Genomic DNA, 15,993 nt, shown 5'->3' with positions numbered 1-15,993 from the left:
TGAAATCATTTATCAGATCAACAAGATCCTTCATACCTTAGGAATTCAAATAGGAAACTAAGCCTAGGCAAATCTGTGATTAGAGAGTAGGCAAGATTTTGTTTTATTAGTAACTTCATAGATACTTAAATTTGGTTTCTGGGATTTACATCTTTTATTGCTTCCATTCCAAAGGGGATTACTCTCTCTTTTGCTACCTAATACTCATGCCCTAGAGCATGATATTAGGCTTAAGCTCATTGCACATGAGAATAGAATCTTGCTTCTTTTCCCCCACCTTCTTTTGCTTCAGAAAGTGGTGAAAGGTATAATGCACCTCATTGACAATGGTAATTGATTGAAAGACAGTATTAGCTTAAGTACAGCCCAGGCCGGCAGAAATTGAGCTGATACTTGACAGCTTAGTGGATTATTGCTATACTGTTATAGCAGGAAGCAGGAAAAGGGGGCCATAACAAATCACAATCACAATTGATACTAATTGGCACTCTGATTGACAGTTTCAACAGAGAGGTAGAGAACTGAATAAGCAGGGAGAATGACTTGCTTCTGCCTAGCCTAAAAAGGAGAATCAGGTTAAGTTTGGGCTCCCCATTTTGATGGTAGGATTTCATTGTCCTTGCTTACACAATGCATTGAGAAATTATTTCACTCTCCTGAGCTGCCAATTCATAGTCTTTCACCAGCAGTAAATACATTTATAAAAATTATTGTACAGCACAGAAACTATATGTTTTTGCCCCAAGATTTTGCCAACATACATATGAAGCGAATGCAATGATTTTGTAGTCCACAAATTGTTTTACAAAACCTGTATCATGCACTGCATGCAGTTTGGAGAGATTTTACCAGGTACACACACTTTTTGCGTCATGCATGAAGTCACAAACCAGTTTTCCCACATACAAATATGGCAATTAAACCGAACACCTTAGTAAGTGGTCTTCAGAAACGGGGGAAGTAATTTACAGATTAAGTTCAAATTGCTTCTAAAACATGTAGCTCAATGCTGGTGAAAAGAAAAAGTTTTGTAATTGCACTAAATATTATTTAAACATGAAATTGGCAATGAAGTTCATGCATGCACATTTTGATGTTACAGGAAGCTTGAAACCATACCCCCTGCCATCCAGGAACGTGAAACTAGTTTTAAAGAGACAAAAGAGGAATAAGTGAAGATACTTCCACAAGGGTCCTGATTATCAGTTATTTATTTTTGAGAGAGTTAACTGAAAATGAAGTACCTTGTAACAATGGATCATTTGCTAATGTCCTCATACAATCACACATCTTTTTACAGGTAAAACTCCTGGTACCTTCAACAGAAGTTTTGACTGCTTAAGGACAAAAGCACTGAGTTAAGTAACTATGATATGTTCTATCTCCCTCCCTTCCTTTTTTTAAATCAGCAGATAATTAAATCAAAAGGCTGTTTAACTATGCCTTCACTTTTTCCAGCGATTTGTAGTTAGTGCTTTGAGACAAGAGTTACATTAATAACTACATGTTTAACAAATATAATTTATGTAATAGACCTAGCCCTAGAGAATATTGCATTTGAACATTTCATACAGCAGGCAAAGTAACATGCCAAAAAGTGTGGCTGATTGAAATACTGGAAAGTACAGTCTAGATGTATACTTTACCTTTGACATTGCGACCATTGTCTGGTTTTCAGCATAATAAAAGTGGAGAAGACAAAAAAAAGACAACTAAAATCTACATCAGAAAAAGTAGAAAATATGGCTTCAAAGTGTGCATGCTTTGAATTGAAATATTGTTGCACCTCCTTGACTGTATTATGAAGACTTTAAGTGAAGGTGAAGTCACTCTGACAATTGAGATAATGTGTAAAAGTGTCTGGAGTAGATCATCAGGCAGTAGGACTGGCTTTATCTAACTTGCCTTAATAGAAACATGATAAAATTCTTTCTCCACAAGTCTGGCAGTGGGTTGCAGGAAAAAAAATATTTCTTCTTTGCAAAAGTGCCAAGAAGAAGTAATTAGTCCCACATAATGGAGAAAAGCTGAGGCAGAAGTGCAGGGTGGCTGCATGGCACAGACCCCCAGGCCCCCCACACCTGCCTTGACTCACGTGAGGAAGCACTTTTAACATGGCAGCAACCTAAGCAATGCCCTTCTGAGTAAGTGCTGGAGAAAGATACACCTTAAACCTTTCTTCAGCTCTTAGGTGCCTCTCTACAAGGAAACATTGGCAAAGCTTTCTGTCCTCATAGCCTCACCTGGCCCTGAATCCACTTGTGAAATCAAACCTTTTCAGGTAGAATATTATTAGCGCTGCTGTTATCACTATTTTAAAGAAGCCACACAGGTGCAGAGGTAGCTGCCACACTAGATCATGTGATAATAATGTGATCCACAGGGCACCGTCCCCTTGTGTCGTGCCCTGTGGCTCTGAGGGGTGTGAGGCAGGTCTGGCAGGGAATGGGGCCTTCCTCCTGGTGCGAACACCTGCTGTGCCAAGGTTCCCAGCTCTCAGATGTGCTTTGGGCTCACACAGACATTCACCTTCTTTGCCTGGGCTGACAGGCCACCTCTGAGGCTGAGGCATTTCTGATCTGGCTGTGCCACAGCAGCCCTGTGCCTGTGGAGGGTGGTCAGCCCTGCTCTGGACAGAGGCCGTGACCTGCCGGGGGCATTGCAGATGGCGCTGGGCCTTGCCACACCTGCTGCCTGCTGGCTTCTCCTCAGCTTCCTGGGCGAGCACGGCGCATCCAGCTGGGCCCGCTGGACCCGGGCAGTGGAAAGGTGTTTAGCTCTTCCTAGCCCAATGCCTTCCTGGGACATGCATCTGTAGCAGTACTGGAGATTAGGCTGAGTTGGGATCAAAAGCCTGCTGCTGTTTCAGAAGGTTGCAGCAATCTTGCTGAGTCCACTTTGTGAAGACAATAACATTTCTGCACTTGTACCTGCCTGCAGAATCTGCATGGCTGGTGTTTCAGATGAGGCTGGCTTGGCTGCATTTTGGATGGTGAGTGTAGGAAACAGTTCCTGCCCTGTTGCCTTTGCTGTCATATAGGCAAATTTATAATGGAATTTGATCCAGTACACTCAAATGAATTTAAAATGCTAAGCTGTCATTTTTAGTGTAATATCTTTTGGCATATAATGGGCACAATGAAGATAATTTTAAAGTGATAGGCAACAAAGCTACACAATTTAACACATGAAATAATTTTTATTCTCAATTGCATTATCTTAAAATTTGACTGCAGGTAAATTACTGTAGTTAGTATTAAGCTAAGTAATGTTATTCTCTTCTTTCAGAATTCTGCTTTACTGATTCAATTAATATTTTTTGAACTGGAAAGGGTAGAAAAAATTGAATCCTGACTTGACTTGCATTTTCAGTTAGAGTAGTAGTTTTTGAATGATTTGACAAAACTCAAAATAAAAACATAATGGGAAAATATGTTAACCGTATTTTTCCTTTGGTAAGAGTTTAGCCCTTTGGGACTGTAGTTTACTTTTACTTGTTGTAAAATAAGGTTTTTCATTCTCCCTGTTCAGAAACTGCAAGCCTGGAGCAGATGATTTAAGCTGAATCTTGGTTGCCTTACTTGCATGGATAATTTTATAGCAATAATAGGGTTTTATGGCTCACCGTTGAGCTAGGCAATTAGGACTTGCTGGATAAATTTAAACATCTTTTCAGCAGAAGGTGTCCAATTCTAATGTGATCGTAAGCAGATGGCATCAAGGATGGTTACTAAGTCTAATGCCTTTCTGAGAGCCATCCTCTCTTCTGCTGAGTTTTACTAGAATGACTATGTATGGCATAAATTAGGGCCTGGTTCTCTACTATTTTGTAGTTTATAAAAAGTGAAAACAGAGTGAGAGTGTTTTGTCTATTTACACTGTAAATGATCACATTGCAGGAGAAGCCTTAGGAATTCAATTGGATTATTGACTCCTCATAGTAGTAATTATTTTCCTTAGTATTTAACATTTGAAAAAACTTTTTCCATAAAGTGGAGATAGAAATTTTGCTCCTCCATTCAGCAAGTATTAAATTATGTGGTAATTTATGCATCAGCTTTCTACCACTCTAATCAAAGACACTTAATATTCAAACTGATTTTTACACATTTCCATAGATACATAACTGGATGAAGAATTACCATTTGGGAACTACTACAATGAAAAATGAATATGCTAGTGCAAAAAGAAAATCACACTTAAATGAAGTTTACACTAAGCATTTCACCATTTCACCAAGTATTTCACTATTCATTACACAATACATGTCAGTAGAATTGCTGAGGATAGTTTCTTCAGCATGAGAGAAAAAGCATGTCTCAGTGTTGGATCAGGGAATGTAAAATCTGCACATTACAGATTTAAGAGAAATAAACTTATCAGTTTCTGAAGTAGGATTTCATACAATCAAAGACAATCTAATGTATGTAAGTATAGGAGAGAATGGTAGATGCAATTATAATTTGATCATCTGATTTTTTTTTCCCCCCTAAACCCCAATATTAGCTTTAGGAATGCTGGCCCCAATATTTGCTATATCCCTATAGAGAAGATCAACACCATGATTCCATTAGTCTCCTTGGAAATTAAAAACAATATTTAGTTTACATAAGCCCGGCACATTTGGGGCCCTTAATACTTTCAATGCACCATTGGGTCATTAAATTTAGCTTTGTTTACAAAGTGATTATTATTACTATGAAATATTGAAATAATTCCTTTTTTAGTACATCAGAAAATAGTGATTGACTTTCTACCATACCTTCACTTGCATGACGGTCCCTAAAAATGTTCTTGGGATGGACATTAAAGCCTTCTATGTCATGTACTGAAGAGGCTCTCCGTATACTACAAATACTTTCCTTTGATCTGGAATGGGTTAGTGGATTGCTTGTCTGTATCATGTCAGGGTAAAGTCTGTCCCACTGCTGCTTAGGTGATGAGTGGTCAAGAGGTCCAGATATATTAACCAAAGGTGAACATTTACTGTGTTGAATCAGTGCTTTTGTATCATCCACTTCTGAAGGACTACAGCTTTCCTTTGTAGGTGATTTAAAGTGCTTCATTGCCACTGAGTCATCGCTGTGCTTAGACGAATCGATTATGACTGCATCGGGATCCTCCTGGGGTAAGGACTGCTTTCTGTATGTCAGAAGTCTCAATCCAGGTAGCCGGAACCCAAAAAGTCTGCCTACATGTAAATGCACAGAAACAGAAGAAAAGATTACACCTTAGTGTCTGGTCATTAAAATCAGCTTTTTTTCATTTACAATAAATGATGGTACCTATTCCTAATAAATTAAAATGCTTAGTAATGGAATGTGTAAATATACAAATATAATGTAACTCCAAGTTTATTATAGTTGGGGTCTTAAAAGATTTCATATTCCAGTCAGACCTAAGTTCTTGAGCTTAGAATGGGAATAGCAGCATTAATTCTACAGCCTATTTTAAAAGCTATGAGGTTCAGATGATCCTTTCTAAATTAAAAATCTCTGTATCTATAAAAGACTGCCAAAATATGTCTAACACTTTGCTTGGTAGTTGTTATCCTGAAATAGATATTTGTGGATTCTAATACTAGTGGAACTCCATGTGCTTATAAATGTACTGCTGATATATGCACTTATTGGCTACAGGATAAACAGGAAGATACCAGGGCTAATTTCTTAAGAGAGACAAGTAAGCTGAATATCAGTTTTGCTACAATCTTCTCCAACACTTACATCTGATGATTAGATGAAACAATTTTTACAAGTTTAAAATGAAAAATAAAGGAGTAAAGCAAAGAAAAAAGAGCAAGACCACTCTCAAGCCTCAGTTGCACCTTTACAATGCAATTATTGTTTACATTTGCATGAGATGTGCTAAGTTGGGCTTGGTGCCTTGAATGGCAGGGGAGACTATCCTGAGTATGTGGAAAACTAACACTTTGTGTAATGGTAAGGAATATCAGTAGCTGAGAGGAAGAGTATAATATGGTACAAAGAAAGAAACTACAGGGGAAGAATTGCAAAATTTACAGAATACCCTTCTAAAAAGCCAAACCTAAATAACAAATATTGTAAGCTTTTGTGTAATACAACTCACAGATGGAGGCACGGGGACTTCAGATGTACAGAAAACATATTAAACAGTTTAGAAAAAGTAATTATAAAGAAAGTTTAACAAAATAAAATATTTAAAAAAATTGAAATGATCAGATGTCATTGTATAAACAGCTTGACTTATTAAATAACTTTTTGTATCTCATTGCTTTGCCACATAAGTGTTTTCAACAGTGAATCATTAGTGAAATGATTTCTTGGAGAATATTTCAAACTATGTTCTTATTCTCTGTTTCTGGGATAAGAAGTTCTGTTTGGGATAAGGTAATTTTTTTTCAGTCAGTTTAAATTGCCAGCATTTGTGGCTACCTAACATTTATTAATTTAACACAGCAATCTATCATTTGATACTGACATGTTTTGAAATTGTCTTTCTTTTATGCCTATGGCAGACAGTAATCGGAGAACAATAGATGACCCAGCTTAATCGTTTAATATTTTTAAATTGATCTCCTATGTATTTAGTATTGAATATGGAATTGTATTTTGAATTCTAAATGGATAACATCCAAGTGTTCAGAAATCTGGTGATTTATTTCCACCTTTTTTCCCTACTTTAAAATATAAATCCATGTAATGATATTCCTTTTTTGTCCTTGACAATTTTTCAAAAACTTTGTTGAATTCCAAATATTTAGCAATTAATTTATCACTCCAAGCATATACACACGACAGAAAAAAATAGACAGAAATCTCTGTTACATAAACCAGAGTCATGCATCTTTAGAACAGCAGTTAAAAGTGCCAATTTTCAGTCTACACAGTGATATTCAGCAGAGTGCACCATGGGAGTGTGTAGATTTCTTCTAAGTAAGCTTGAAAACTACAACTGCTCACAGTTGAAATTAGCGAAGAACGTAAAAAAAAATTATTATTTTTAAATGCTTGTAGAATTGAGCTGTAAAGCAGCTTATAAATCAATTTTGAAAGCTTATTGCATCCAAAGTGAAAAAATACTATAATTCTCTTTTTTATCAATTACGCTGAAATTCTTAAAAGCACCATTCATAAGGATTTCTGGCATTAGACACTATTCAAGGCTTTTTGTTGGCACTCTATTTTAGTCATATTCATGGTTCTGCAGATGGTCTTTTCTGCCTCACCACGTTAATATGACCACGTTATACTGCATTACTGATTTAGCTGTCTAACTGCACTTCAGCTGGAAAGAATACTCAATGAGAATTTTGCTTCTTGTTAAGACTTTTGGGCATGAAATAGAAAACTTAGATGAGCAGCTTTTTGCTTTTCTTCTATACACCGTAATAAATAGTCTCAAACCCTATTGCCTGCTTTTTAATTTGAATATTCGTAAGAGAAGGAGTACTGCTATTCTTCAGTGAACAGGTAATGAGCTACATGGTGTGCTGAACATTCATCTCTCTCCTGTAGCTAAAGTTTTCAGTGGGCCCATTCAGAATTTGTATAGTTTACTGATCTGAGCTGAGCAAGGAAGTGTAATAACACAATTTGTCATGAAGCAAAATTCATTCAGGCCTCAGGCCTGCTGTCCCAGTATAGACCAAAAGTGCCAGTGGAAGCTTTCCTGGCATCCTGCATATGGGGTGAAATCTTTTGTTTGGTAATGGACAACCCCTATTTTGTGTAAGTATGATGTCAGAGCAGATGGATCTTGGCTTACAATTCTCAAACAGTTTTCAGATGCAATTGGCTATTTACTGTGAATTCAGAGATAATGTTACGTTAAAATCCTTATGTTTATTAAAGACTAGATTGCCAAATTCTTATTAATGCTGAGTCAGAGATTTGTATGACTGTGTCTTTCTAAGAGCAATTGAGGAAAGCAGTTGAGTCTGAGTCACAATCCCAGACTTACTCCACCTCCTCCTTTCAAACCTCACTTTACTGAATAAGTAATTTGCAAATGAGTTAATCTGTTGGTTGCACTTATTCTCTGTGCCATCTCAGCTGTTAAAGTTTCTAAATAGTAGAAATCAGTCCAAAAATATCACTGTAGATGATATATGACTCTTCTAAACTGTTTGCAGATAGAATTGTGTCCAAAGTCAAACTCAAATTTACTTTTCTTGTGTTCGGGAAGCCTTTTTTAATTCTGTCTCATATTTTGGGAGATCAAAGGAGAAGACTTAGAATTAATGGAAAGAAAATGTTTAGATTAATAGTTTTGAGAAAAAATCCTATCTTGATAAGAAAAATTAATATCCTTGTTTTTCCATATGTATTGCAAAAAGAAGTGCTAACATTAATAGAAAGTTGCTATTCTTAGACACTGAATAAAACCATATGGAATTTTGTGTCAGGGAAAAAAAAAAGGAAGAATGAAAATTAGTTCCCAAAAGACTGTATCAACAGCTACAATCATGGTTGCAAATTTTCTGCTCCATCAATACAAAACGGGGTATTCCAGCAAAAATATCTGAAATTATTTATTTCGTAACCCAATACACTTGCATGGCTAGTGATTCTTGTGTCTGTTCTGTGCAAACATTTCATAAAACAGAAGGGAAATTATATTTGGCCTGATCATTTTCTTGATATAGTGAAGGTAGTCCCCAGATTTCTAGTGGTGAAAATGTATATTTACATAAAAGACACAGTGGCTAAGACAGAGAAATGCCTGCAACTGAGAGAGTTTTACCTTCTCTACAATTTCTTTAGTGGTCTCTGGTTAGTGGTAGATGCTGTGTTATCTCCCAAAGTTTGTTTAGTTCATGTCAGTGGGATTCCTGCAATACTATCCCAAGCACTGCAGAAGGGGAATCCTAAGAGGTGACAGCTGAAAAGTTGTGACAGCTCCTCAAAGAATTGCTCAGCCAGCTTTTGTAGCACCACTGGTAGTATTGTTATTTTCATGCTGATGCAAAGCAGTTATCCAAACCCCAGAATGTGAAAGCAAAAGGAAAAATACAAGCTAGTCTCAGGCTCCCTAGCTGGCAGCTAGATTTAATCTATTTGTCTCAACCTTCTCTAGATTTAGACTTTCCAAAATCAAATCAAAGGAGCTCAAATATAAAAAGAGTTTGCAGAAGGTTGTCTATGTAAGGTGTAGCAACTGTCAGAACTGTTTCCTGGTGTGATGTACCACTTCTCCTAGGCTGAGAGCTGAACCAAAGTGAGCTGCTCATGTTTCTGTACAACCTGTTGTCTGTCGTAGCATTTTGAAGAAAATCAGGTCTTGGATAGTTTTACAATGGTGAATGACTGGTCTGGCTATAATATGAAACATATGTTACTTTTTCAAGATATAAGATTAAAGAATAGAACATACATATCCACAATGACCAACCTATTATAAATGGATTTCCTTGACAAGGGTAGGTAAGATAGTCAGTTATGACAGACTGTCCTTCAGAGCATGGGCTAATTCCATAATACCTTTGTTCTGAAACCTTCCCCAAAGAATAAGTGAAATTACTTTCACAATAGTAGCACAAATCAGACCTTTGCTGAAATATTTTCTCAGAATTCCAGGATTTAGATTATCAGAATTATGTGACAGTTATTGAATTGCTGCTCAAAGGCTTGGAAATGCCATCTAGCAACTCATGCAACAGATTAAAGGAAACAATTGCTTTTGAGAAGCAGAATCCCTAAACACTGACAGTCTAAAATAGCAGCAAATACTTGAATCTACTCTATGCAAACTCTGTGGCAGGTGATGAAGCCTTATTTTCTGTCTGGCCACAGCAGGCCTTGGGACAAACAATTGCAGAAAGAGACAATTATTGTTTTTTCAGTTCTTTTTCCCAAAAAGTATTGAAGCATACTTAAGTGGATAACTTTCTTGCTCTGCTCATTAAATAATTTATTTTCAGGAGGAAAAAAGCAAGGCATATGCAATTATTAACATTAGAAGCTAGAATTCATAATTCTCAGATGCTGAATACCCTTCTTTTTTTTATCCTCTGGTATGGTCTCCTTTAATTTTGGCACTTTTTTTAGTTTTCTGTAAAATTTAAGGTTGCATGTGTCTTGTACCAGTATAAGAAACCAGCAATCTTCTTTATGTTCTCTTGTAAGTGAGAAAGATTTAACTTTGATATCTGCACATAGGACTCGGACTCTGTCAGGCTATGAAAGGAAAGGAATGAAGTCTTGAAGTCTCTGACTGCTTGTGGGGCTCTTCTGTGTGTGGTTGATGAGTGAATTCAGTCAGAACAATGTAAACAGGGTCTCTCTCAAAAGACATAATCCTGATATCCTTGAATGTTAATATGAATTGGTACATTTACATGTTTTTCTTCTACTTGTTGATAGAAATGTCATTTTACTATATCTTATCCATTACACTTATAGGAGTTGAAGTGCTTTTGTAAAAAAGCTATATGAAATATTTTTTTGTCCTCTCTGAAAGAGATGTTATTTCTTGCATTTTTGTTTCTTAAATATGATTAGAAATATGAAAGAAAAAAAAGAAGCAAATAACTGCAATGAAATAAAACAGCAAGCATCACAGAAAATATTATATCTAAATTATTTGTTACCTAGCACAATATTTAGCTGTCTTGGTATGACTGTGGTGGGTTTTTGGCAGCTGGGAAAAAGAATTTATTCTATCTATTGAATCAAGCTCTCAAGAAGTTCTCAGCCCTTCATCACCATGGCTGCCAGGCTTCATAGGATAAAAAATATTGCTTTTCTCTGAAACAGGAAGCCTGAAGATGTTTTCTATGTTTTAACACTGAATTCATATACCACTATCCATTTCTGCAATGTGTTTTGTCTCATATATTGATTGAAGAAGTTTTTTTATGCTCTGCATACTGCTACTTTCAGTAATAATAAAATGAGAAGTATCATTAAGTTTGGATTTTGTATGTCATATAATTATACTAAATTTAATAGTTTACCTGTTATATCTGTATTTTTGCAGAAATAAATATTCAGACAGTGAGAGCAAGAGCCATATTATGACTTGCACTCTTCTAGAATTATATAAAATGTAATGAGATCTTGAAATAATATAGCCAGAGCAAAGCAATAAAAGGACTTTTGTAGATAGAATTTTAGAAAATGGATTTACCTGAAGAAGAGCCACTTGAAAGGTTGTTACCATCTGAAATACAATTAAACTAAATTTACAAAAAGCTTTTGCTTGAAACAGATTCAAAAAATAAACAGACTATTAAGAAAAGAAGGCAGAATATTAAATTTCCACACATTTTAGAAGCTAATTCAGGTAGCTTCAAATATATGTAATATGCATACAATATATGTAATATGCAGAAGAATTATTCTGAAAGTCCATTGGCTTTTTATTTGGAAAATTTAAGAAGTATTAAATTAAGAAATATTTAATAATTACTAGATCAATATATGTTTCCAATTACCAAGTTTTAAAGTCGGCTAAGGTTCCAGACAGAAAACTAAAATAGGTTTACACAGACTAACATGCTATTTCTCATGAAAAGGAACTTCTAATTAATGATAAATTTTTTGCTAGACAATGACAATTTTATTTGGATGAAACTTACTGAAAAGTTGAAAAATTCATAATTTTCATCAGAAGAATAGACTTTATTCTCTGACATCTGTTCAGAATATGAGCTTAGTTTCATATTCCTAACAGGCCCCACTTATTTCATCTCTACATGGCAAAAGCTCTTCAGACTATATGTCCTTGCCAGTTGCTCTAAGGTTTTTGAAATGCTCAACTTGCCTGGATGCTTAAAATAGTCAAGTAATAATGACAGGATTCTGGGCTTGAGAAGTAAGACATGATGGAGGTAAACTCCCTTATTTTTATCTATAGATCTATTTTGTTTGCTTATCTTAAAGCAAGTCTTTTCAAGTTGAAGATTATAAATAAAAAAGCATATTTATTGTAAACATCCATCTGAAAGCTTCTCAAATCCATTGGAAATCTTTCCTGCTTTCTAGTAGATCATTTTTGTCTAAGCTTGAGATACCCTAATAGTTCTGATTTTTTTCCTCTTCAAGGTCAAAATCTATAATTCAATTTGGCAAGCGCACAGATGTGTTAAGTTCTCTGTGCTAATTCTTATTATGAATAATAGAAATGTGTCTCTTTCTTCCATCAGAGAATGAAGTAAAACTCACTACCTTTATACTTTCCTGAGGGTATGTATTATAATGTGGGATGACTTCAGAAAATCATTATCCTTGCCTTCAAGTTGCCTCACAGTATCCCCCCTGTTTTAAATGTTCTGAAAGTAACAGATAGATAGGAGACCTGTTAAAAATTAATGAAAATATATCACTGGAATACCTGTGTGGTATGCATAAGTTGCCTCCACTGAAAGCTACTGAAAGCTGTGTCACTCTCTCTTTTTTATTTTCACTCTAAGCAGAGATTGCTTTTCTTTTACTGAATGTTTGTACAAGACATAGCAAAATAGCTCTGTGATTGTAGTTGGGTGAGGCTGTAATTTAAACAACTAATTACAGTTCATGGAATCCAGGAAGGCTTCCTTTCTGAGCTGAGCCCCAACAGCAGCCATCATGAAGAAACAGAAGTAAAGCTACCCCACTCGTATTTCTCTGTAGAAGAAGACTAAGAAAAATTATTTATCTCAGTGGCTGTTCTATTAATTTAGACAGTTGGGTGTTTGTGGAGCACTGAAGGAGGTAATAGCAGACAGAGGTTCTTCTGTCTTTTACTGGTGATTGGTGTTTGGCCATATTCCTTTTGCTAAGAGTTCAGTGCTGTTTCAGTTTGCCTAATATTTACTGTAATTTACCTTGGAGACAAATACACATAATTGACATTGGGGTTTTCAGGTCTATGCTGCTGACTGGCTAGATAGAAACCTTTGTCCTCCTGAACACAATTTTTCTTGACTAGCCCTCACTGAAGATGAATTTGCTTCCAGTGGTGCAGCTAAAAATAAGATCCTGGACAAATTTCTCATTACATTTTGGGCAAAGTCAGGGGCTTACTCTTACTTATATGTGCCATATTCTATGAGGCAAAATTGCATGCATCAAACAGTATGCAGTATTTCGTTGCCGTCCTAATATTTCTAGGACTAAAAAGATATGCTTACCTTTCACTAAACTGCTATACTTACTTATATAACAAAGTGCTTTGCACAGAGGGAAGCAAATACTGTGTTTTTAAGCTAGCTCTTTGACTGGAAGGAAAGGCCTGATTTAAATTGCAGTTCTGCTTGTTTACAACATCAGTGTATAGAGTGTTCTCTGATTCTCAGATGTAACTCCATTGCTAGGGCCAGGAAAGAGGAAAATTTTCTGAACAGTAAGCACCTTGAAGAAGTTGCTTCAAAGGTTTTCTGATCATGGTTTTGGCTGTTTTAAGAATATTATTAGCCTCCCGATTTCATTTGAGCCTTATCCAAAGAAAGTTATTTTCCATTTATTAGATACATAACAGATGCTCTAGTTTCCTTCACAGAAAGAAATCCAATAAATTATTCTAGTGTCTTTATTAGGCTTATAGATTTTGAAATGATAAAATGATAAGACAATCCTGAAATATCCCTCTTTGGCAGAATCCAATTACATATTTAATCAAATAACTGTTTGGGCTTTCTCCCATGAGGCAATAAACACAATGTTTGGGAAACAATATTTAGATTGTAAGTTAGTACTTCTAGCTAGTCAAATTGTTTTGAAATTAAAGAAATAAAGCTATTTTAGCCTACTGATTAATAAAAGTTGTGATCTAGACAGGGCTGCATTAAATATTAGAAAAAGCATTATAGGTCAGTAAAAAGGTAGAATGCTCTAGGTGGGGCAGAAAATTAAGACAACTCAGAATTAATTTCTGAAAGGTTTTTACTCATTGCAATCCCACAAATGGTCTTTTTTGAGCAGAAAAATTGTAGCCACATTCTTCACATTGAATTCAGGATCCTCAAGCTATAGGTTTCTTAAGTTTGAATTGGCTGTTGATTTTCTGAGTTCAGTCTATGTCATGGTTGATTTTGCTATCTTGTAGTCATTAGTTTTACAGACAAGAAGTATTTCAGAGTTTTGAGGAATAGAATCAGGTGCCATGAGCAAATAGTAATTTATGCCACTACTTCTGTATATCACCATAAAAAACTCCTCATAAAATAATGGACTGGATGAACATGCCAGAGTGGAATGTTTGAAAGATTTGAGAATAAATTGAATACTAAGGGTCCCTTTCCTCAACCATTCATATAAAAGACATATTTACACCCAGAAGTTATAGATTAACACTTTATAATAAGGATTTTAAAAAAGTTTGTGCAACACACTGAATGGGAATTCATGTTATTTTGGTTAAAAACTGTTACTAGTAGATAAATTTAAATTATAATTTGCTAGAGTTCAAAGAAGTTTTTTGCTAAGGTGGTATAAAATCACATCTTTTCTTAATTTAGTTCATTGTAGAAAATCTACTCTATATTTCTTGCTAAATATACATTATGCATTATTTTAGTTTGAGTTCAAAATTTTATACAGCTTTGCAAATGGTTAGATTCATGAAAATGTATTAATTACATTTTTAGGAATAATTTTTTATCATAATAATGACAATCAAGCAACTGTTAGTGTCTTAGAAGGTGTAAGAGAGAACAGTCCATAAGAACTGCTAGAGATGAGTAGAATCCATTTTTAGGGCTTATGTAGCTCAAATCTATCAGTCTTAACACTTCAATACACTACACAAATATCGCTTCATTTACAAAGCAAGTATTTATGTCTTAAATGTTCCAAATGTAAAATGAGGTGGGGTAAAGTTATTAAGTGTTTTTGTCTTTGGGCATAGATGTTAATTTCTGGAATTCTAAAATGTTTACATGATCTAAGAAAAGGCAACACAAAAGCCAACCAAACTTATTAGAAAATAACTGAAATAAGAATGACCAGAATTCTCAAATATGGAAATGAGACAAAGCTTAGAAAGATTGAATGATGAATGGACATCTATAGCAGAAATCAGTTTCTCTAAGTCTCTCTTTGGGTGCACGTTGTACAAATACATTCTTACTGGATAAGAGGATGTTACCTAGTTTGGGATAAGTATGTACAGAAGAAATTTCTGCATGTATCTGAATGCAAAGATGGAACAGGGGTAGTATTAAATTAAGTTTGATTAGAAGCTTAAACGAAAAGATATGGCAAAAGTTTTGGGCTATACCCTTTTTTCCTCAAAAAAAAAAGAGAAGAGTTATATATAAGCAAAGATTTCCTTTGTTTTACTAGGGAACTGGCATACATTGGAAAGTAGAATTGCTGCAAACTACAAAAATGAAACAGAAAAGAGTGAAAAAGTTGACTGTGATTTTTTTACAGGGTTAGTGCATGCTAGGATCTTCCAAAATTTCACTATTTGGTTATACAAAAACTGTTCCAGCTGCCAGTGAGAACTGGTGATAAATTCATGCCAGAAAATATTAGGGGAAGAAAAGGATCAACTGAAAGAACTTTTGCGCTGCTATTCTGAAGCCCCTATCTTCACTTTTCACATTCCTGCCTATTCAGACATTTGCTGCATATAAGTCTTGAGCAGCAGACTAGAAAGAATTCTATTTATACTCAAATGTGCTCATCAGACTCCTGAAACATACCTTTTTTTTTTTTTATAATCTATTATTATCATCATCTGCCAAGCCCAGTGCTGAATCAGAACCTTTGTTAGCCATCATCCTGGCACATAACAAAAGACAGAATCCTTGTACTAGAGAGCTTACAAACACTGTTGGAAATATCCTCCAATATTTAGCTGATAAATTTTTAAATGTTTGCCCATCCAGAGCTAAATGCAGTCACTGTGCTAAACCTAAAAAATGCTACTTGTCTTCCATAGGTCTTAATTTGTTCAGAGGGTCCTCAGCCCTTTAACAGGTTGAAATCCCTCTTTTCTTCACAGCATGAAATGCTTTTTTTATTACATTGCATTAGATTTTACAGAATCATAGAACATTCTGAAATGGAAGGATGAGTCCAA

General features: G+C 35.3%; 1 protein-coding gene and 1 long non-coding RNA gene across 4 annotated transcripts in view; one reads left to right on the top strand and one right to left on the bottom strand.

Moving 5' to 3' along the window:
* Positions 1–15,993, bottom strand: part of KCNH7 (potassium voltage-gated channel subfamily H member 7) — a 210,725-nt gene that overhangs the window by 65,801 nt on the left and 128,931 nt on the right. The window contains exon 4 of one of the 2 annotated variants that reach the window (XM_053947398.1): positions 4,763–5,187. In XM_053947398.1, the coding sequence (XP_053803373.1) occupies positions 4,763–5,187 (425 nt within the window). Of the gene's footprint in view, positions 1–2,529; positions 2,603–4,762; positions 5,188–15,993 lie in introns of those variants that run through there. The other variant, XM_053947399.1, reaches the window with a different exon arrangement.
* Positions 2,916–15,993, top strand: part of LOC128790565 (uncharacterized) — a 58,202-nt gene continuing 45,124 nt past the window's right edge. For both annotated transcript variants that reach the window (XR_008431799.1, XR_008431800.1), the window contains exons 1-2: positions 2,916–2,992; positions 5,048–5,128. This is a non-coding gene — a long non-coding RNA (uncharacterized LOC128790565). The remainder of the gene's footprint in view (positions 2,993–5,047; positions 5,129–15,993) is intronic.

Source organism: Vidua chalybeata, chromosome 7 (genome assembly GCF_026979565.1).
Source record: "Vidua chalybeata isolate OUT-0048 chromosome 7, bVidCha1 merged haplotype, whole genome shotgun sequence".
Classification (NCBI taxonomy): Eukaryota; Metazoa; Chordata; class Aves; order Passeriformes; family Viduidae; genus Vidua; species Vidua chalybeata.
The sequence above is the reverse complement of the archived record's forward strand: the minus strand, read 5'-3'. Positions and strand labels throughout refer to the sequence as shown.